Source organism: Bubalus kerabau, chromosome 11 (assembly GCF_029407905.1).
Source record: "Bubalus kerabau isolate K-KA32 ecotype Philippines breed swamp buffalo chromosome 11, PCC_UOA_SB_1v2, whole genome shotgun sequence".
Lineage (NCBI taxonomy): Eukaryota > Metazoa > Chordata > Mammalia > Artiodactyla > Bovidae > Bubalus > Bubalus kerabau.
The window spans coordinates 18,061,892-18,085,373 of record NC_073634.1 but is presented as its reverse complement, the minus strand read 5'-3'; the positions used below and the strand labels follow the sequence as shown (position 1 = coordinate 18,085,373).

Genomic DNA, 23,482 nt, shown 5'->3' with positions numbered 1-23,482 from the left:
CAAATCTTCTAATAAGCAGAGAAGCCCAGCTGAATTCTTTTACTACTAGATTTAACGTGACATTTTGCCCACAACACCCCAAATTTTTTTCCCTAGGATCTCAATAATCCTCAAAAATCCACTTACGTTATACATATATTCAACAAGAACCAAATGACCCTAGACACAAGGTATCACCTGCCAAACTACAGGAGCACCTACAAAGTATATCTTCGACTTAAAATCACCAACCTGATGCACAAGGCTAGAAATCGAGCACACTTGTGGGCTATGCTTCGTCCTGCCTCAAAGAAACAAACACGTACAATGTCTGAAAGACATTTTCGTGTTTTTGAAAGCAGGCTTTCATTTCCTTCCTTTGAGCTGCAAAACAATAGCAGGCATTTAGGCTCATGCTGAACTTCCAATCATAACATCCAAAGGGCAATCTGTGGTAAATAAAATTTTATTAACCTTCCAGGTCCATTTGAATGTACTCCAGCTAACCAACAAAGAATATCTAACACAAGACTCTGGGCATGTTCTGTGATTTGGCCATCATCTGCTTTTCTACACAAAGTGTTGAGAAGCTTCTCATGAAATTCTGAAAACTGCAGCATGGCACATCGCTGCACTCTACCAAAAAAAAAAGAAAAAATATATATATATACAGATGGATATATATACACATATACACACACATATACATAAATACATTAATAATCAAGAGAGAAAAATAAAGCTATTTCAACCTGGTTGGACATCAAATATTTCATTTAGAATCATGAATATTACAATTAAAAAAAAAAAGAACTTTTGAAAATTACCTAGCACTACATGAACACCAAGGATGAACCAATGAAGTGAAAAGACAATATATACCATCGATGACATAAGCGCTTAAGAGAAATGAAAAGCAAATAAAAATTTTCAAGTAAAAGTTAGGATTTTAAAATTTTGTGGATATTGATATATTTACTGCAAAGTCTTCCTTTGTACTCCTATTACTTAAGAACAGTAGAAGAAAATAAGGTTACCTTTCCTTAGAAACTGAAGTTTTCTTAAATCTTCGGATGGTAACTGAGACTTCTTGAAGCAAGTCACAGCCCCGGAGGTTTTCAGATTTACGGGTGCCACTTGTATTTTCATTTTTAACATTAGAGGATTTTTCCTGAACATACAAAAATAAGTAATTGAATGAACAAATGAAACAAAAAGTTATTTACCATTAAAGTTTATAAATAAAAGAATATAACTGAACTATGACTACCAAAACATAACTCAAACTAAAATGATAGCTTTTACCCTCATATTCAGTAAATGACTAATTTACTCCATTGTTATAAAATTGTAACAGTATAAGAGACATAGTCACTGCTTAAAGGTAATAGCCCAGTGAATAAAGATTATCAAGCCAAAGTCTTGAGTCTCAGTCCCTGCTACTGGTCTATGAGCTATGTCAGCTCCCCAGTGTCTAACATTCCCTCACTTAAAATATGAAAAAATGGAGGTAACAGCACCTGCTCTGCCTACCTCAGAGTTATTTTGGGGCTTAAATCAGATAAAGTACACAGAAGTTCTTGAAAAATTGGAAGACCTATATAAATATAAGATGGCTGGTGTTACTGATATTTCTACTGTTGCTTATGGATAATGATGATAGAGAAACAAAATCTCTAGTGCTCAGGAAAGTCCAAGATTAAACAAGTACAAAGAAACTGCATGATATACAGCTAGTTGTAGAAAATGAACATGAAAATTATGATATATCTCTGAAATCAATTCTCAACTTACTTCTCTTCCTGCAGCCTCCCAAATGTTTAAAAAAAAAAAAAAATAAGTGGTGTGTTACCAGTAAAGGGCACAGAAACAAATTCTTACACACAAGGAAATGAGCATTATGGTCCAAAATAATTATTAAGGCAAGTGCCTGCTAGCAATCACTCCATAATGAATATACTTTATAAAAGAAAGCTTAAAGTTAATGTAAATATTTTCTCCTTCATTATATTTTTTTAAATTGCTGCAGAGAAAAGCTATAAACAAACCAAGTTATCTATTAAAAAAAAAAATCAATTATGGGGTATGCTACTTCCAAGAGTGTATCAAATCTCAACTATAATGTTTAAAACAGCAAGTAACAGTTTATAAAATTCTGTAAAGCAATTATCCTTCAATTAAAAAATAAGTAAATAAATAAAACCAGCATGTTACAGTTTAAAATGATAATGTTTCATACCTTGCCTGCTGCAACTTTTGCCAAGAGTGAAGCAAGTGAATATCCCTTGTTACTCTGGTGTTTTAGGGATGGAAGTCTTACTACAGGACGTATACCACCATTACAGATCTCATCTGTTCCTCTTTCATTCACTGCCTTGACATGGATCAAAAATGAACGATATTTTCCTCCTGCCATACCTAGAGGAGTGGTGCAGAATGGGATAAATTATTCAATCACCAAAAAGCAAAATTGCTTTTTGTCTTCATAGAGTAAGCTAAATAATTAACTCCACAGAAAGAAAAATACACTTGGCCAGAATTTTCAAATTATACTGCTTGCATATAATATGGCTAAATAACCTTTATACACATTGGCAGCAAACGAACAAAAAGCACAGCAGTTGTATGAACAGCATAATATAGAAAGTTTTGACACCTGGCATGTTTTATCCCAAAGAAGTTATTCATTTCAACCACAGAAATTCTGTGAACTATAGAAGAAACAGAAAACACTGTCTGTCACTGAAGCACTGCCCAAAATAACGATGTATCATCATGTGTATCCATCCAGGCTTTTATGCATGTAAGCACACACATACACATGTGCATGCATACATACATAGCATTAAAGTATTACACACTTTAAAAAGCACAGGCTTTGGAGCCACTATCTGGGTCTGATAATGGTTCTGCCATTTTATTAGCCATGTGACAAATTAAACTCTCCATGGTCCAGTTTCTTCAAAAGTGAGTAAAAATAATAGTACCTACCTCAAAGGTAATTAAAACACTTATAACTGCATGGCAAAAGGAAGCACTCAATAAATATTAGTTATTATCACTGGTTTATGTTTTATATATTTTAACTAAGTTGAAATCATAACATACAATCTATATATAAAATTAATTGACAAAATACCTTCAAACTAACATACCCATGAGCAACCCATAAGCTGCTGCCTAAGCAGGCATGAAATCCTCCTGTGATTACAAAGGCTACTGCTGCTGTTCGCCGCTGAGCTGCCTGACTACTGAGCTGGCATGCACTGTTGTATTCTTCTTACTGCCGCACTAGTCTAGGTTCTAAAATGTCTTAAGACCCTCCTTTTCAGTTTTCTTTTTCTACATATCTTTGGCCCACATCATCCTTTTACATATACACAATAATTTAGCAATCATTTTCTCCAGTTCAAAGTTCTAGGAATTTGAAGAGAAGAATAGTCACTTCTACTAAATTCTAGGAAAACTAACACTTTTACATTATTGAGACTTTTGAAATACACATTATATAATCTATCCCCAATTTTGTCAATCTCATGGACAGAGGAGCCCGGTGGGCTGCAGTCCATGGGGTTGCAAAGAGTCGGATGCGACTGAGCAACTAACACACACACACATACAATTTTGTCAAAGCCAACATTTTAATTTTCATGTAAGATTTTAAGTTTCACATTCTCATTTAACACAACTAACTTACAATTCCAGCAATTCAAGTTGGCAACCCACTCCAGTGATCTTGCCTGGAGAATCCCAGGGACGGGGGAGCCTGGTGGGCTGCCGTCTCTGGGGTCGCACAGAGTCGGACACGACTGAAGCGACTTAGCAGCAGCAACTTAACTTCCATAGATGTTATTATACAGTTATTATACAGTTTTGCTCACCACTATAACCTAGTATGTAACCTAACAAATCACAGGGTGTCATAAACTTAATGAATGAAAAAGATGTAGTCAAGGGAGTACAATCAAGCTTGTGTACATACTGTGTCTGTAACTAAAGGGAAGTGTGTGAATGGGGACAAACATTATAAAGGGAATGCATACAAATTAAAACAGTTGTTATTTAGGTGGTCTGATATTTTCCTGGTTTACAGAAGGATCTCCACAGCCTTCTCACCTCCAAGTTTACTTTAATGATCGAGGTGTCTCACTTGGATTTTTTAATTCACCCGTGAGATATAAAGGTGACATAAATGTCTTACTACTGCAACATCTAATATCTTACAGACATAAGATATAAAATATACATTGTAACTTGTGTTTAAGACACATCATTACATCTAATACTTTCAAAACTCCTCTATAAAAAACCCTTAAGAGAAAATATTATAACAATATACAACAAACACCCTGAAAACACAGGACTAAATTGATGGAAAAGGCAAACATCCCAGAACATAATGATTGGTTATTTGGAAGAATTCTGTATAACATGCTAAATCATACTACATTCATCTTCTTTGTGCTTTTCCAAAAAGCACTGAGACCCTCAGGACACAGAACGTAGGATCTTAAGTTTCACATTACAATAGTCACTTATGGTAGGAAATTACTTCAGCTACCATGAAACTGATGGAATCATTCAAGAAAAGTCCCCCCAAAAACAGTATCTTATTTTTCTGAAATCAGGAAAAATCATTTTTTAAAAAATCTACTTTTACAACTGTGGGACTATTTATTCTGCTTTTGTAAAACATGTTACTTCACCTTTAACAAGTTTGGGACTTGTTAACGTCAACATCCCAGCATGCCCCGACAGATCAAGGCCACTAGCAAGCCATACTGGCCCACAGAGAATGTCTTCTTTATGATCTTCTAAAAATGGACATAATCTAAGACCTAAAGAGAAAAATACACATTTTTCTTTTAAATTAGTGTGTAATTTAAAATGTAATATTTAATAAGCAAATATCCATCCCATTTACATATAACAGCACCACACAAAATTCCATACTTAGAATGTGTTGAAATAAAATTTGCTATCATGCTAAGGAACTATAATCATTATCTGATAGATTATGCTGTTTTTCATTCCCATATTATCTACATTCACCTTGATTTTCAAAAAAAAAAAAAAATTATAAAACCAGGACATGATTTCAAATCTCAAGGTATTAAAAAAACAAGAATGCAAGTATTAGCACAGCTGTGTTCACTAAGATGAGCTGAAAATTAAAGCATATTGCCAAAGCAGAATTATAGGTTATTTTTAATTGTGTTCTTAAAACCATGTTTTTGCAAGCCATAAAGAAATCTTTGCCCAGTAGGATGCATTTGGATCACTACTCCTTTTACTGTCATGGACAACAGCTCTGTAATTTAACTCACACTGTGATTCCTCTACATCCATGTGCTGCATTTCTTCATTCAAATCAACCAGGGACGGTTTCCCATTTTGTTCCACTTCAATGTTAAGAGCTGGAGACAAAGGAAAGGTGATCTGCCTATCTACTGCTGTTTCTAGAGGATAAAAATATTAGTAAACTTAATGTTGCTTAATATCAATGATCTATGTGCCTAAAATTCTAAAATTCTCCATTAAATTGGGAACTACAGTGATTTTTAAAATGGTTGTTAGCGGGGGAAGAAAATTAGATTCAAGTGCTTTATACTCTCTTCTCTTTTAAAGGTGGCAAAATATTCACCTGAAGAAATAATCTGCTAGCCACTAAACCAAGAATTCTTACCCTAGGCTACACAATACACTGCCTGCAGAGTTTTAAAAATACCACTACCTAAGTCCTACACCAATTAAATCTGTATCTGTCATGATTCAAAATTATACACACACACATACAAACAAACACACATGTATATACACACAAACACATATATATACACAAACACATACATACATATTTATAAAATAGGAAATTATTCAGGTTTCAATGTTTTTACCCCTGGTGTGAAGTAGCCTTTTACTCTGAAATTCTCTCTAGTCTTTTAAATTAACCTATTAAGATCAAAACACTGAGAAATAACGTCTAGTTCCAAATATGTCAAGTATGTATAATCTATTTTAATAACTCAATATATCAAATTCTGAGCTAGTAAGAAAGATAAATAAAGATGAATATATTTCTGGCATTACATTCTGAGTTTTACTAATAACCTTAAAAGAATATATGCATTCCATACAAAAGTTCTTTTTACAAACAAGTCTCCTTCTCACAAAGATAAATCCGTTAAGTCCAGTAATGCTAAAAGTGAAACTAACTCACAAAGGAACTAACTGCCTAAAACCATAATTAAATTACTCAAGTTTATGCAATTCTGAACAACAAAGAGTTATTGAAAAGTTCTTCAATGTTCTCTGTATAAACTTCTCTAAATAGAACCACAAAAAAAAAGAAGGAAAAGAGCACAGGGGTGTGGGAGCAAGAAGGGATGTCAAAACTAGACAGCCAAGTTGAAAATTAGTTTCTTTAAGAAACCAAAAATCTTCAAATTTTGATCCATCTTACCATTGACTTTCCCTAAGCCTGGAGCTTTATTTTTCAGCAGTGTCACTTGTATCTGTGGAATATTGGTGATATTTGAGTTCAAAACAAATTTGAAGTCCACATGTCCAACCATACAAGCTTTAGGCAGAACCAATTCAAATACATGTTCATCCCAGCTGTTGCTGTCAAATAAGGGAGAAAATAATAGAGTGAAATCTTTCTTTAGCTGTAACCATCTTATCACTTATATTACCTTTCTCTGATGTGCAGTCGCCAACAAAACCAAATGCTTCTCAGTGGGATTAGGGGAGAAGACAAGCAGTTCTACTGAGAAAGGTTAAACTTAGGGCAATGAAGAATCATACCTCAGGAATCCATACCTGCCTTGGGCACTGTACACTCCAAAAAGCCCTTGTTCCTCTAAGTGTGAACTACTGTGCATCAGAATTATGTGCAGACTTATGGGCCCACCCTGATTCTCAGAGTGGGGTCACAGGAATTTATATTTTAAAATAAGAACATTTTGTATTTCTTATACATGTCCATCCTCTGATTTTAAATTCTGTATATGTGCTGAAAAGTAAAATTCCTCCACCAGATTTCAGATTCAAATCCAAATGCCTACTAGGTATCTCAAACTTAACATAAATAACCCCAAACTACTTGATAACCAACTCTAAAAGCTGTAAAAAGAAATTCCATTTTTTAATGAGCTCAGTCCAAAACATTAGACATCCCTAACAATTCTCACTCACACCAGACACTCTGTACATCAGCATTTACGATTCCTTCTACCTCCAAGCTGTATTTGACCACGATTCTCAATGCCTCTGTCAATTATCATCATGGTCCAATTCACCATCACCACCACCATGATTATCTGAATTACCACAACAGCATTCAAGTTAGAATTCTTGCTCCTGCCTCTTCCCTCTAATACACACACCACAACCACTCATATACTATCAACACAGTAGTCTTAGTACATCCTTCTAATACATAAATTATATCACATCACTCCTATATTCAAAACTATCTAACACCTTCCCATCTCACTCAATGTAAAAGTCTCACTGTGGCCTATAAAGACATTCATAATCTAGCTACCAACTATTTCCTTTGATCTCACTTCCTATCACTCTCCTCCATGTTCACTGCACTTAACCAGTAGCCTCCATGCTCCTCCTAAAATTCATAACATATACGCCTCAGGATCTCTGTACTTTCTATTGTCTCCAAATTAATGTCCTCATGGAAGCCTTTCTGAGACCCCTTATACAAAAATATCACACCCATTTTCTCTCACAGAGATGCACACCCAACAACTCTATTGCCATTCTGTTTTAAAGTGTTTCAAAGCTTTTATGACCATATGACATAGTAGATATCTGTCTTAACTGCCTATCACCACTAGAATGTAAATTTCCTAAGAGCCATTTTACTAGTAACTTCCAAAGTACCTGCACAACTGGGAGACTGGGATTAACATGTACACACTACTATGTAACCATATAGCACAGGAACTCTACGCAATACTCTGTAATGTCCTATATAGGAAAAGAATCTTTAAAAAAAAGAGTGGGTATATGTAGAACTGATTCACTCTGCTGTACCGCTGAAACTTAACACAACATTGTAAACCAACTACACTTCAACAACAACAAAAATTTTCTTTTTTAAAGGGAACCCATATTAACAACAACAAAAAAAGAAGTACCTGTACAAAACAAACATTTAAATATTTAGTCATACAATCTACAGATCTATTTAACAAACTAACTGGAAGGATGGATTACTCTCAGCATTTTATCCTACAACTAAGAACAAGCATACAGGAATTTCCAGGCTTCCTCGATGGTTCAGTGGTAAAGCAGGAGGCACTGGTTCAATCCCTAATCAAGGAAGATCCCACCATGCCATGGAGCAACTAAGTCCATGCGTCAAAACTATTGAATCTGTAACCTAAAGTTTGGGCATCACAACTACTGAGATCATGTACCACAACTACAGACACCTACACACCCTCAAGTCCATGAACCACAACAAGAAAAGCTATCGCAACAAGAAGCCCACACACCACAACTACAGAGTAGCCCCTAGCCGTAACTAGAAAGTCCACGCAGCAACGAAGACCCAGCACAGCCAAAAATAAATATTTTTTTAAAAAAAGAATATAGGAATTTCTAAAACCAAGGTGACAAATGAAACAAACAAAACTGTTAATATGTAAAAGTTAACAGAAAGAGTAACATAATAATACTTCTATGTTGTCACTATAAGATGAACTTAAGTTATAAAATTAAACTGATATTAAATACCTCCGAAGAATGTTTTACCTGTCAGTCTGTAGTTTCCAAGTTCTAGTATGCTGAGCAGCATCCCCATGATGCTGCTGATGCAAATGTTGAGGATGCCTCCTTTGCTGCTGTTCTTGTTGAACCTCCACCCAGCATGGCGGAACAGTAGCTGAAAACCGTGGAGTCAAAGTTTCAAAGCGGGTTAGCTCCACTAGAGATGTCAAGATGTCAACGGTGAATGGCTGGTCCACCAATAAATCAACTCCTTAATAACAGTGAATGCAGAGTTTGAAATTGGTTTTAAAAGAAAGAAATTTTAATCCATGTTTTTGTCTAGTCAATTACAACATTTGTGAAATAGCCTAAGTTAATAATGTAGGCTAAAATAACTAGCACTGAGTCCATACAGGCATAAGAAAAATCCACCTCAGATATTTCAAATTATAGAAAGGGAACTTATTATTGGAGAAATCCAAAATCAACCTCAGAAGAGCCCTGACTGAGATTTAATGAGCTCCAGATTAACAAGGACAACAAAAGGAATGATGCTGAAATGTAAGCCCTGACTGACATAAATAATTATCTTTTACACTGTTATTTACAAAATAAAAGGTTAAACATCTGCAAGTACACAATACCTGCACCATTTTACTCTGTTAAAAAATAATTTAAAAAAAATAAGAACTATACTGATGGCAAAAAAACATAAACCAAAAACTCAAAGCAGTATTTTTTCCACTTCTAGGGTACTTAAGAATACCATGTATACACACCAGTATTTTAAGAGTAACAACCTGATTCAGAGAGATAAGTTTGCTTTTACAAATATATGTATTCACATCTTTGAAAAGGCTGCTGCTGCTACTGCTGAGTCACTTCAGTCGTGTCCGACTCTGTGTGACCCCATAGTCGGCAGCCCACCAGGCTCCCCCGTCCCTGGGATTCTCCAGGCAAGAACACTGGAGTGGGTTGCCATCTCCTTCTCCAGTGCATGAAAGTGAAAAGTGAAAGTGAAGTTGCTCAGTCGTGTCCAAATCAGCGACCCCATGGACTGCAGCCTACCAGGCTCCTCCATCCATAGGATTTTCCAGGCAAGAGTACTGGAATGGGTTGCCATTGCCTTCATACAACAAAGCTGAAAAACTTGTTTCAATTAACAACAACAAAAAAATTTTTAAAGACTAAAATATGAAATCTGATAAATTTAGAATAGTTTCACAAAGAAAATTTACATTTAGTTCTATAAAATTACTATAAGTCTACTTCAAACTGTGTTTTTCCTCAAAGCTTCAGTTCAGCTCAGTTCAGTTCAGTCGCTCAGTCATGTCCGACTCTTTGCAACCCCACAGACTGCAGCTCACCAGGCCTCCCTGTCCATCACCAACTCCCAGAGTTTACTCAAACTCATGTCCATTGAGTTGGTGATGCCATCCAACCACCTCATCCTTTGTCATTCCCTTCTCCTGCCCTCAATCTTTCCCAGCATCAGTGTCTTTTCCAATGAGTCAGCTCTTCGCATCAGGTGGCCAAAGTATTGGAGTTTCAGCTTCAACATCAGTCCTTCCAATGAATATTCAGGATTGATTTCCTTTTGGATGGACTGGTTGGATCTCCTTGAAGTCCAAGGGACTCTCAAGAGTCTTCTCCAACACCACAGTTCAAAAACAAAGGGCTTTTTGAGAAGCCCTCAAAGCTTAGAGCTTTTTAAAATGTGATTGAAATTATTAATATTGTTTGCAAACATTTAACAGCATATCAATGCTCCTTTACATCATCTACTTGTTTATAACCTAATTCATCTTTACTAAAGAGTACGTTATAGACTTTATATGAAAATTATTATACCAATATCCCATAAAATATGAAAACATTCAGTTAGTTAGCTTTTTAAACCAACATGTATAGTTAATCAAGACAAGCAAGTCCAATTATACATAGCAAGAGACATGAGTCACTTTATCTCAACCGAGGATAATCTTGCCTCCCAAGGGCCATATGGATGGAGGCAATTGTGTCTACTACTGGAATCGAGTAGGTAGAAGCTACAAATACGGCTAATACAGCACAAGACAGGCCTCCCACCACAGAGAATTATCTAGTCCGAAATGTCAATTGTGCTGAGAATGAGAAATCCTTAAATAAGGTAGTGAAGACTGCCACATATACACAAGTCATCACTAAAATTAAGATTTATTATACGAGTAATCACTCAAAGTTTGCCTTTAGTGCAAAGAAGAATGATCAAATACCTAAAAGTACAAATTCACAAAGAAGAAATAAAAATTTTATGTGTTATTTCTGTTTGGAGTACATTTGAGTTTAAACACATTTTTCATTAAAGATTCATTAAATTTCTTTTAAATGCTAGGTTTCTTTTAATAGTTAGGTTGGGGAATAAAGTGTGGTAAGTGCCAAGGATAAAACATATCAGCACTTCCAAGTACAAAAGGACCGTGGTATAGGGCAAGGGCAGGGAAAGACAGCTTGGTAACAAATGAAGAGCATGAAACTGAATACACTTTAGAAATCATGGAGTTTCCAATAACTGGAGGTTGAACAGAAGACCAGAGTTTTTAGTCCACAGAGCAAGTAAAGATTTTTAAGCAGGAATAACAATGCTAACATAACATCTTTTGAAAAACAAGTTCAGGGGGCAGTATAGAAGGTGGATGGGAGAAAAGGCAAACAAACAAAACCAAACCTATCTAAAAGTCCACAATGGGGTGATGAGGGTCTGAAAATATCACCCCAAGGAAAGAATTTTTTTTTCAGCATTTTATTTCAGGAGTAATTAATATTAGCCATTCCAGTCACTTTACACTTACTTAGTGAATTCTTCACTCTTTCATATTGTTCTGTTCCATCCTAACTAGACTAAAAGCCTCTTAAACAACCAAAATCATGTTGTTACCTCTTAGGTGACTTTACCAAAACTGGCCAACTTACCACAGGTTGAGAACCATTTCTTATTTTAATGTTTATAACATTTTCCAACTACTGAAAACAGAGTGCTAAGTAATATACAAGAACAAGTCTGATAAAAGAATATCAACAAGGAAATGAACTCTCAAAGTAACCAAGAACTGACTACAAAAAATGAAATAATGTTTTAGATTATAAAAGAGTGATACAGAAAACTTTGAACATCGAAAGAATTTGCTTTTATAAATCATTTTTAAAAGTTAATATCATACCTGAAATGCCAGGACTTGAAGGATTTGATAAAGGTTTGGAACCTTCTGAAGACGGTTCTATTCCTTTAGAAAGAGATCCATCCACTAGTATGTCAGCTTCATCAATATCATCACAGGTTCCTCCAATTTGGAGAAAATGAAGATCACCACCTACAGTATAGTAAAATTCCATCAACACAGGTATATGAAAAACAGGTAAACAGACAAGTGCTTGCTACTTAGTTAAGAAACTTAATTTATTCTAACACCACTTAAAAGGCAGAAAAAGAGAGCTACTAAAGTGATACATCTCCAATAACTTAGGAATCAAATTGTCAAGGAATTACAATTTCATATGTGAAAATAGTTATTTATCTAGTACTTACATGTGTAAGACATTATTTTAAATGCTTTATTCATTTAGTCTTCACAAATAACCTTAAGTAGGGAGTATTATTGTGGCCACTTTACAGATGAGAAAACTGATGCACTAGCTATACCAGAATCCACAGCTCACTCTATTAATCACAGCAGTAGCAAAACTGAACAACAATTCTTCCTAATTTTTTGAAGCATTCACAATAAAATGAAACCAAATCAAATTTCTATTTTTCATATTTCTACCACAGAAAAAAAATGGAACATGAGCTTAGCAAAATATTTAAGAAATAAAAATAAGTAAATAAAATAATTGGAGATTTACTTCCAGCATGACAAAACAAGATAAATCTTATCTTAAAGGCAGTTATAAAATTGAACAAAACTGTCATTTAAACAGAGTGAATCAAACGGTGAAAACCATCTTTGCTACTACTGTCACAGGGACTCAATGATTTGGAAAGCTTATCTGCCTAAGGTGACTCAGCGGTGAAAAGAAACCCATCAACTTTGCTGTCTGAAGCCAGCATTCTGCGTGGGGCAAGCAAAACACCAGAACTAACCAGGGATTTAACAGAGTTACAAAAAGTGAGAGAAACATAGCAGGCTTGGTAAACATCTCAAATATTCCACACTGATCAGAGGTTGTACATAGGTGCAGCAAAGACCAGATGGGGCCCAAGTCAGCAACACATTCCCTGTCTACTAAGCCCCAACACTTATGCAGAAAAAGACGTGAAAGGGCACAAGAGAAAATAAAAATAAAGAAAACAAAAGCCAAGGCACACTTGAACACAACCTTGCCAATAAAGGTACCTGGTCACAACCAATTATCAAAATCTTTAGCTGAACACTAAACTATGTGGACAGGCAGGTAACAAATAAGAAACAAGTCTTAAAAATAAAATCCAGAGGAGAAAACAATGAAAGAGACATCAGTGGCTGCAAAAGAAACAGACTTCACAGATTTAGTCCAGGTGAGTTACCAAACAATAACATAACAACAATTTCCAAACGGGGGTTAAAAATCAGAATGCAGCAGTTCTTCTACGTTATTTAAAATGTCCAGTATTAAACTGAAAATTATGAAACATGTAAAGAGTGACCAATATTCAAGAAAAACAAAAGCAATGAGAAATATCTCTGAGCACCCAGATTTAGATTTAGCAGACAAATACTCCAAAGAAGCTGTTGTAAATATTTTAAATAATAAAAGGACATCAGATATAGAGAATTCAAAAAATGAATGGTAAAAATGAATCAACAAATCATCTCAACAAATGAACAGAAATTATTTTAAAAGAACAAAAGGCAATTCTTAGAATTGAAAAGTAAAATGAAAAGTTTGCTAGAGACTCAATGCAGATTTGAGATGACAGTAGAAGGAATCAGTGAAATAAAACAGATCAATAGTTGCTAGTTACATATGAAAATTAAAAGTAAATCCTCATCAAAAAATAATAATAGGAGAGGAGCCAAGATGGTGGAGGAGTAGGACGGGGAGAACCCTTTTTCCCCCACAAATTCATCAAAAGAGCATTTAAACGTCGAGTAAATTCCACAAAACAACTTCTGAACGCCGGCAGAGGACATCAGGCACCCAGAAAAGCAACCCAACTCTTCGAAAGGAGAATTATATAAACTTTCTAATTGCATGCTCAGAAAAAAAAAAGATAATAATAATAATAATAGATCAAAAAGAAGTAACAAAAGAATGATATGTGCAAGAACAATCAATAATTTTACATACAGCATCATTCTTCAAACATGAATGTGAAATAGAGACATTTTCAAAAAAAACAAAGACTGAGTTTTCTGCTAGCAGACCAGCCTTACCATAAGTACTAACGAAAGTCTTTCCAGATGAGATGAAGGCAACACAAAATCACAAGAAAAAAACAAAATGCCAGATAGAAGGTGAACATATTTTTTTCTCATTTAACTTTTTTAAAAGATAAAGACTATATAAAATAACATTTTTGGTTGGATTTATAACTCATCTAAATGTAATATATAAAACAACAGTAGCACAAAGCTGGGAGAGAGAAAAATCAGAGCGAAGTTTCTATATTTTACTAGATTTAAGCCAGCATTACTCTGAAGTAGACTGTGATAATCCAATAAGAAGACAATTTCAAGAAAAGGTATTAAAAAACAGAATCAACACAAGCACCAATGACATCACACCAAAGGACAGAATAAGAAGTAATTGGTAGGAAGCTCTAGAGGTCAGTAGTACCATCAGCGCAACTACTGAACTAGAAAGAACGAATGGAGGCCTTCCCTGGGGTCCAGGGGTTAAGACTCTGTACTTCCACTGCAGGGAGCATGGGTTCAACCCCTGACTGGGGAACTAAGATCCCACATCCCACATGCTGTGCAAAAAAGGTTAATTTATAGCATTAATTGTAGGTTTTAATCAACAGACTCAATGCTTCTCCATGAGAAAACTTACGTGATTTGAATATACTTACGAGATAGTGTCAAATCCATTTGATTTACAGTTTACAGTGCTTTTAAAACTCTACTTTATGGATTGTTATTCGAACATTTTAAAACAACTTTTTTGTTCTCTTTATTGCTACTAGTCTCATCTTTTCAAATGCATCTTGATCAATTAATCCTTAAGCAACTGGGGAATAATTTTTAAAGCAATTAACTTCTCATGTTTTCTCTTGTCCTTCAATTCATCTTAATTCCATCACAATCGTGATCACTTCCTAGAAATTGTCATTGTCTAAACTCTATGAAAACACTGATCTATTTTATAACTTAAATGTTATTTCTCCTCTGAATCGCCAAAACCATAGCTCATCAAAAATTCAAATCATTAAACTCTGATTGCACTTGTGAAAACTACTAGTATCTTATGACTACGTGCCCTGGAAACAGGTCACTCAGATTCCAAAACCACTTCCATTTCGAATGGCCTACAGCGAGTTAAACTGTTTTCATTTTTTTTAATCTTTCAGATTAAAATATACCAAAAAGTTCCAAGTATAAAAGTTCAATAAAAGCAGGCTCTCCTACTTTTATTATATTCTGGCAATTTAATGTAGTTTAAGCACACCTGGACAGACTGCCCAGGTCTGAACACTAACTCTGTCATTTATTAGCTCTGTGACTTAGGCAAGTTAAATTACTTAACCTCTCTCTCCCTCGACGTTTTGTTTTTTTTCTTAGAGATAACTAAAATGAAGACAAAACTAGCACATACCTCATAAAGTTAGTGTGATGACTAAAAGTAACAAAGCTAAAACTCTCACAGAAATGAACTGGCATATACATCAATGAAGCTCAAATTATCCTTGATACCACATAGTATTTTAATGATTTTTCTGAAAGTTTCATTATTCTAAAGCTATTTTAGACTATTGCTTTTTAAAAAATAATCTAGTTAGATGTTGATGTTATTTGGCTTTTTCCACCATGTTATTTCACTAAATGTGTTTCAAAGAAAGCAATCCACATCACCGCATCCACCATTATCCTTCTTAGCCAAACTCTTGAAATCTTTTTAAAGAGAGGAAAAATTCAGATTAATTCCTACCAGATCAGATTAATTCCTACCGGAATCACAAATGAGATACATAACTCTTCCCATTCCCAATTTTTCTGCCAAGCACTGGTTATAGTCACTGAGGCTTCAAGTATCTCCTGGTCCTAAATTCCTACTAAACAATCAATAGGACTATTCACTTTGCCTGATACGGTCAGTAATTCCTTAGTAACACTACCTGTTACTCTACAAGATGCCTCAAATATTGCAAAACTGACTCACTGTCTGCAAAAAGTTAGGATTAAATATGACAAGGAACATTTATTTGGCAGAATTAATCATTATTTACCACTTTTATTTCAGAAGAAAATAACAACATGTATTAATATTTGTGCCAGAAACTTTACAGACATTATTTCATTTAATTCTGTCAAGCCTGGAAATAGACTGTCTTTCCTAGTTTATAAATCAACAAAGGTTTACTGAGTTTAAAGTAATTTGTCTATACGTCAGTGTCTCTTTTGCTGTCTTATGGACTCTGTGAGAGAGGGAGAGGGTGGGAAGATTTGGGAGAATGGCATTGAAACATATAAAATATCATGTATGAAACGAGTTGCCAGTCCAGGTTCGATGCACGATACTGGATGCTTGGGGCTGGTGCACTGGGACGACCCAGAGGGATGGAATGGGGAGGGAGGAGAGAGGAGGGTTCAGGATGGGGAACACATGTATACCTGTGGCGGATTCATTTTGATATTTGGCAAAACTAATACAATTATGTAAAGTTTAAAAATAAAAAAAAATTTAAAAAATAAAGTAATTTGTCCAAGGCTACAAATCTGAGCAGATGCAGTTGGGATTCACAAAAATTACAGCAGGTTATTTTCTTGAGGTTAAAGCAGTGAAGATACTTTCTGAGAGACTTACTAACTTATTTACAATTAGAATCCTTACCTAGGGCAGTAGGAAAGTGTTTTAAGAACAGGTAAAACAGTACAAAGATTTACCACTTCATTATAAACATAAATTTCTCTCCATCTATATGGATCTAAAAGTCACGCTCAGTACACACATAAATGAATGCCCTGTACATTGATTTCATAAGACTGATGCAGAACCAAACAAGCCCACAGCTTACCTTTGGTGCACGCACACAGCCTGTCTGTGCCCGAGCAGTAGATGACAGAAACGAATGCGTCCTGTTCCTCAGTGCCCTCCTTTTTCGGAGGTTCCACTTTGGCCAAAATTTCAAAGTTTGAAAGATCTAATATTTTTACATATCCTCCCTGAGTGGTTATGACCAGGTGTCCAAGAGTAGAAATGTCAGACTTTTTTCCTCTCTCAACCCCGTTCTTCGCAGTTAACTGCATCTCCTCAGGAGGTTCCTCACAGTCATCTTCTCGGTTATCCAATATATCTGGTGGAAGCAAAATGAGCGAGGTAATTGTGTCCTGGGGATCTTTGATATGCTGGATTTTTATTGGCTCCTCTTCTAATGTCACTATCCGAGTGGCATAATTCATTTTATAAAGTATTAAATATCCACCACTAATGTTCCTCTGCTCAGGTTGAATTATCAAAGGAGTCTGTACATCTGCTGGTGATTCATGTTGAATTATACTAATATTTGCACCATTCACTGCAGCAAGATTTGATTCCAGCTCACCTTTCCGTCTATTACATAGTGCAGAGTTTAATTTATTTAAGTTATTCAAGGCCTCTACTTGATTTATTGCACTCAAGGATTCAACAGGGCATGTCCGCAGTCCTATCAATAAATGAATTCCATCAGCACAAGGAGTTATTGAGTCTATACAAAGATTCTCCTCCTCTGCAAACTTTGGCAGCCTCAAGCACTGAACCAAAGTCCCAGGCTTGGGAAACACAGAGTTCCACTTCTCAGAATCTGGAGAGGTAAGGTTGGCTGCTGCATCTGCAAACTGCTGAATGTAAGTCACAGGAGGGTCCTGCAACAACAACTGCTCCTGGCTATCCAGCTCCATCTCAATGATCTGTGGAACCGTAAAACCATCATCATGCAAACTTTTACTCATTATATTGTTCATCTGTGAAAAGATTTTTCCTGCTTTCTCATCAGATTCCTTGATGCTATAAAGAAGCAAAATGGGTAAAGTCCTCCTTACCAGAGGAGAATTTAATTCTGAGTTAGTGCAGGATTCATTGTCAGTTGACCCTTGTTCTGATATACTTTCACCCTGAGTTCTGCTTAAACCATCCAGTGACCTGTGAGAATTACTACTAATGGGTGAGGTAGCAGGAGATTTATAGGTTAATAAACCTCCAGCTAATAAACATGGAAAGGGAATGTTGTGTTGTTCCTGGTGCTTCTCCTTTGTCTTTTCACTCTTAGAGCTGGTTAAGCAAGGATTTGCCCCAAGTTCTTCAAGATCCTTGACAGTATCTTCAAGCACATTTGCAACAATCTCCCACTGAAGCTTTTCTGGCTGCTGGAGGATGCTGAGTGCTGTTATATCAAGGCTCACTTCCATGGCTTCCTTCTGTGATGTATGCCCTTTGAAAAGGAACAATATTCATTACAAATGACTTTGTGAATGTAAATCAAAATCTGTAGTATAACATTTTCATTAGTTCTCTTTTAATCATCCAGTTGATGCATTTTAAACACATTAATGGAAGAATTTAGTCCTTTTACAGGAAATTTAATCCAAGCTGAGATGAACCTACTCAGAAAAACCATAGATATTAAAGAGTCTCAAAAATCATTTTCAATTCACAATACACTCTCCTGGCAATCTGTGAACAAAATCCTTTTTTAAAAAAAAGAGCAAGAGAGAATAAACGGGTTAAGTATGAAGAGACTATTAATATCATAGTAACAGACTTCTGCCCTTCAATTCTACACCAAAATTACACTCAATACTATGCATCTGTTCTTTATGCACTTTGCAGAATAGCCATGAAACATTACTATAGTCTCAGTTCATCACCTCTTTCCCACTCCACATGCTAATTATCAGCTGACCGTCTTAGTATGTAACAGTATGCAATTTAACTCGAACCTCAGCTCAGAAAAATAGTAACCACAAAAAGTTTCCCAAATTTTTCATTTTAAGTGAAATATAAACATCTTCTAGGGCTTCTCTGGTGGCTCAGTGGTAAAGAATCTGCCTGCCAATGCAGGAGACACAGATTAGATAACTGGTGTAGGAAGACTCCACATGCAGTGGAACAACTAAGCCCGTGCACCACAACTACTGAGCTTGCACTCTAGAGCCCGGGACAACAACTGGTGCACCCACACTCCACAGCTACCAAAGCCCCCATACCCTAGAGACCATGCCCCGCAGCAAGAGAAGCCACCGCAATGAGAAGCCTAGCACAACCAGAGAAGAGCCATGCAGCAAAAAAGACCCAGGAGAGCCTAAAGAAATAAACAATTTAAATGTCTTCTGTACTATCTGCTAATATTTAGTTCATTTCAAGTCAACTACATTACATTATTCCTATTGACTTTTTGTTTATCGTGTACTTCAAACTATCCCCTTCAAACAGAATAAAGGTCATTCCTCAGTCTCAATTCTCCAAAAATACCATCTCTCTCTACACAAAACCCTGACGTAGAGGTCAGTCAACCTCTTAACCAGGGATAATCTCGTGATACTAAATGCAAAGTTTCAACTCATCCTTTATTTTTCTCAACAGCACAAACTATCAGGCAACAATCTATTACAAACAATAATATAAAAAATCAGTCTACGTAACTTGTGGAAATGAAAAAAAAAAATTGGAATTGGCTTTACAATTTTAGATTAAGAAGAACTCAGAAAAGGAAGGAAATAAGTATAACTCAAAGTGAGTGCACAGAAGTTTGAAAGTTACCCAAGTAAAGGAATGAACAAGAGAGATTTATGGAACACCAAACATCTGAGTTATACTGAAAGCTCTGTTTATACCATTTTGTTAACCATTTCATAAACAGTATCTTCAAAATGCTAACAGCTTTATCAGGACTTCTTTATTTTCTGAGCATAATCTTCTTATTTCATATAATGTCACTATTGTCATCTAAAACAATATCCATGTCTCACTAAGCAGAAAAAACTTAGTTACAAGCTTCACAATTTAATTGTACTAGTAAGTTGTTTATTTAACCACTCATTTGAATATATTTGTATGCAGTCTTTATACTGCCATGCAATAATTACATATATTTACTCTATGAATTCACTCATTTAGACATGAGGTTGAAAGCTGACAGTGAGATTTTTATAACATGTAATAATACACTGTAACTAAACTGTAACTTACTTGATAAGTTATGATAGGAAATTGCCAAGAAAAAGCTATTTTAGTCTGTGCACATTTTAAAAGAAAATAAATTAACCATTAGTTACATATATTAACCACAGTTAAGGCAATATTCAAAGCAAAGGTCATGTGAGATGAGAATATCCATTAAAAAAGAAAATGTAACAGGTAACATTACTACTCTGCTGCTTCTCAACTATTTAATCAATGTCTAGGACTCTACATTCCCCTTATAAGATTGGCAAAGCACAGTGACAACTGTCAATACTGCAGTTAAGGAAAACTGTGATCTTTACTTGCCTCAGAAGTTCTCAAACCAACTGGACCACAAAATAAATTTTTATAAAACACACCTACAAATATCCTGCAGCATAATGTTCTTCAGATAATCATGCTGGGAAACCCTTCTCTACCCTGCTTACTGAGCTGCTGTCAGTCCCACAGTTCTACCAGCCAACTTCCAGGGGTTTAAATTACGCATATTCCTGAACCACCAAATTTCAATTTGAATTGTTCTTCAATCTCTTGCCAAACACTTCCCACTCTACAAAAGAAGGTGCACTCCTTAATTCTGATACGTGGACCAAAGACCAAACTTGTCTTTCCTGTATCATCTAGATACTTTCAAAAATCCTTAACTTTCAACTAAAAAACAGATAAAAGTCTCTTAAGTTTCCATTTACACTTTTGAAATTAAGAAATACAACCTATAATTCTTCAGATCATATCATTCAAATTGATGGGATGAGCTTAGAGCTAGGAAATGTAAGTTGTGAAACAGCATCTATTACTTAATTTTGCATACTTCAAGAAGACAATACATTTCCCATTAATATCACAAGCCTTCATAAATTCACCAATAGTCTCTCAATATAAAATTAGTTTAAAAGGTTATACATATTTTACTATAAATGAATGAACCACTTACAAATCCTCAAAGCAAGTAAAAATTCTACACTGGAAGGATTTTTTTTTTCTCATACCACAGCTACCTAGTTTCAATACTATATAAGGACACCACTCCCAACCTTAAATGAGGTATCATAGAAAAGAGTCAACAAAAACATACAGTAATATTCTAGGTACCAGGAAGTGAAGAGGACGACAGAATCTAAAGGAAGTGTGAAAGATCAAACAGGCATTGATGAAAAATATAAAGGTAAAAAAGGGATAAGGAAACAGATCAAGATGTAACAATTACAATTTCAAAAATACCTACTGAGATCCTTAGACCAAGAGGAAAGAGTTAAGCAACAGCATACAAAGGAAAGATTAAAGTTAGAATAAAAAAATTTAAGGGCAGAAAAAAGAACATTTAAACATTTCACTTTACATAGGAAAAAACGAAACCCAGAGAGTTTAAGTGACTTGACAAGACCAAAGACATTTCATAAGAGTTCAAGCTCTAACCAGATCTCCAGATAAGGAATGACCAGTGTATTCTTGTCAGATGTTTAAAACTGCAACAGTAGCCCTTTCTTGGGCCAAGGGGTAACAAACTGGAAAAAGAGCATACTTCATCAGACTACATTTTTAAATGCAATCAATTATTCTTCCCAGACCTAATTACACATTTGTGTTATTATTCAGGGCAGTTTCCTACTTTTCTTAATTTTTTCATTCTAAGAACTACCTTAAAAGATAAATGAAGGTGAATCTAAAAATCAGTGCAGTATTTTGTTTGGTGGCTTTAAAAAAAAAATTTACAACAAATTAGAATTAAGAGCATCTGCTACACTATACTAACTTTTGACATATAACTTTTAACAACCGAACTATCTAAAACCAAGTTTCCTCTAAAGAGATTTCATAAGTTATGTATGTTGTTATTTCATGATACTGACATTAGAATACAGCTAGAATTTAATAATGGTCACTTCTTTAAAATAGTGGCTACTGCCCAAGTACTCTGCTTCACGAATTTTAATCTTAGTTACCAAATTATAAATAAGAGATTTAAATATCACTATTTTATACACTAGAAAATGCAATCGGACTATAATAAATGACAGAGTTAGGATTTGAATTCTGATACAATAAAACTATTTTGAGATGCCTTGCCTATAACTACATTAAAATATGAAGCCTTTTATACCCCTTTGCCCTAATATTTCATAGAGTTTTCTTTTAGGAATAAGAAATCACTAATTAATAATTATTAATTATGGATTTAAACATTACATTTATTTAACAACACAATACAGTATACAAATAAACTGAACATATTGGGAAGAGTTTAATGTCACTGACTTACATGACAGAGATTTTGTAAGATTCATTTTTAATTCCTTTAGCGCAAATAAGTACTATTTAAATTTTTAATATGAAACTACATATACATTACTAATTCAAAATCTGATACATAATTGAGTTTTCTTTGTATATTAATGGAAATTTAGACTTTGTACTCAAAATATAGAATTATTTGGTATTTAGCTCTACCTAGAAACTAGATAGAAACTATATCGGAGAAGGCAATGGCACCCCACTCCAGTACTCTTGCCTGGAAAATGCCATGGATGGAGGAGCCTGGTAGGCTGCAGTCCATGGGGTCGCTGAGGGTCGGACACAACTGAGAGACTTCACTTTCACTTTTCCCTTTCATGCATTGGAGAAGGAAATGGCAACCCACTCCAGTGTTCTTGCCTGGAGAATCCCAGGGACGGGGAAGCCTGGTGGGCTGCCGTCTATGGGGTTGCACAGTCGGACACGACTGAAGTGACTTAGCAGCAGCAGCAGAAACTATATAAATGCAAGGATATAAAAATAGATTATCTAACATTTTTTACATACCTGTCACAGAATCTGATCTGGAATGCTCTTCACTGTCTGAATCCTCCAGTAAATCATCACTTTAAAAAGACAAATTAAAAATTTCCATTTCAAAATAAAGTACACATGAGAAAGCAAAGTATAATGTTACAACCATTATTTCGTGTCTAAAACGTAAGCATCACACAACTAGCTTATGTAATATGTAAGTTGCCTGAAACCCTGATTACACTAACAGTGAATCATCTGAAATCATTAAATAAATGCTTGCCTGAAAAAAGTGTGTAATCTCTAAAAATTTATAGTCGAATCTGTAGGATTTTGACAACTGAATAGGTGTAGACAGGGATAGTTTGGGTAAATAAAATGAAACAAAACAAAACAAAACAATAGCTAATAAAATCAAACACAAGCTTCCAGTTGTAAAATTTTAATAACCACTCTATTACTAGGTACGGGCTTCCCTGGTAGCTCAGATGGTAAAGTGTCTACCCGCAATTCGGGAGACCCAGGTTCAATCCTTGGGTCGGGAAGATCCCCTGGAGAAGGCAATGGCATCCCACTCCAGGACTCTTGCCTGGAAAATTCCATGGACTGAGGAGCCTGGTAGGCTATAGTCCATGGGGTCAGAAAGAGTCAGACACGACTGAGC

At 35.2% G+C, this 23,482-nt stretch overlaps 1 protein-coding gene across 8 annotated transcripts in view; it reads right to left on the bottom strand.

The window, feature by feature from the left end:
- Positions 1 to 23,482, bottom strand: part of BIRC6 (baculoviral IAP repeat containing 6) — a 212,807-nt gene that overhangs the window by 137,928 nt on the left and 51,397 nt on the right. For 5 of the 8 annotated variants that reach the window (XR_008700176.1, XM_055539753.1, XM_055539755.1 and 2 more), the window contains exons 9-19: positions 22,852 to 22,910; positions 16,907 to 18,301; positions 11,913 to 12,062; positions 8,758 to 8,983; positions 6,443 to 6,603; positions 5,307 to 5,438; positions 4,686 to 4,817; positions 2,219 to 2,397; positions 1,017 to 1,150; positions 454 to 615; positions 232 to 363 (exon numbers count right to left, since the gene is read on the bottom strand). Coding sequence is in view for 7 of the 8 variants with exons in the window: in XM_055539753.1 (XP_055395728.1) it covers positions 232 to 363; positions 454 to 615; positions 1,017 to 1,150; positions 2,219 to 2,397; positions 4,686 to 4,817; positions 5,307 to 5,438; positions 6,443 to 6,603; positions 8,758 to 8,983; positions 11,913 to 12,062; positions 16,907 to 18,301; positions 22,852 to 22,910 (2,862 nt within the window). In the remaining variant the exon portion in view is untranslated. The remainder of the gene's footprint in view (positions 1 to 231; positions 364 to 453; positions 616 to 1,016; positions 1,151 to 2,218; positions 2,398 to 4,685; positions 4,818 to 5,306; positions 5,439 to 6,442; positions 6,604 to 8,757; positions 8,984 to 11,912; positions 12,063 to 16,906; positions 18,302 to 22,851; positions 22,911 to 23,482) is intronic. The other 3 variants (XM_055539756.1, XM_055539757.1, XM_055539760.1) reach the window with 2 other exon arrangements.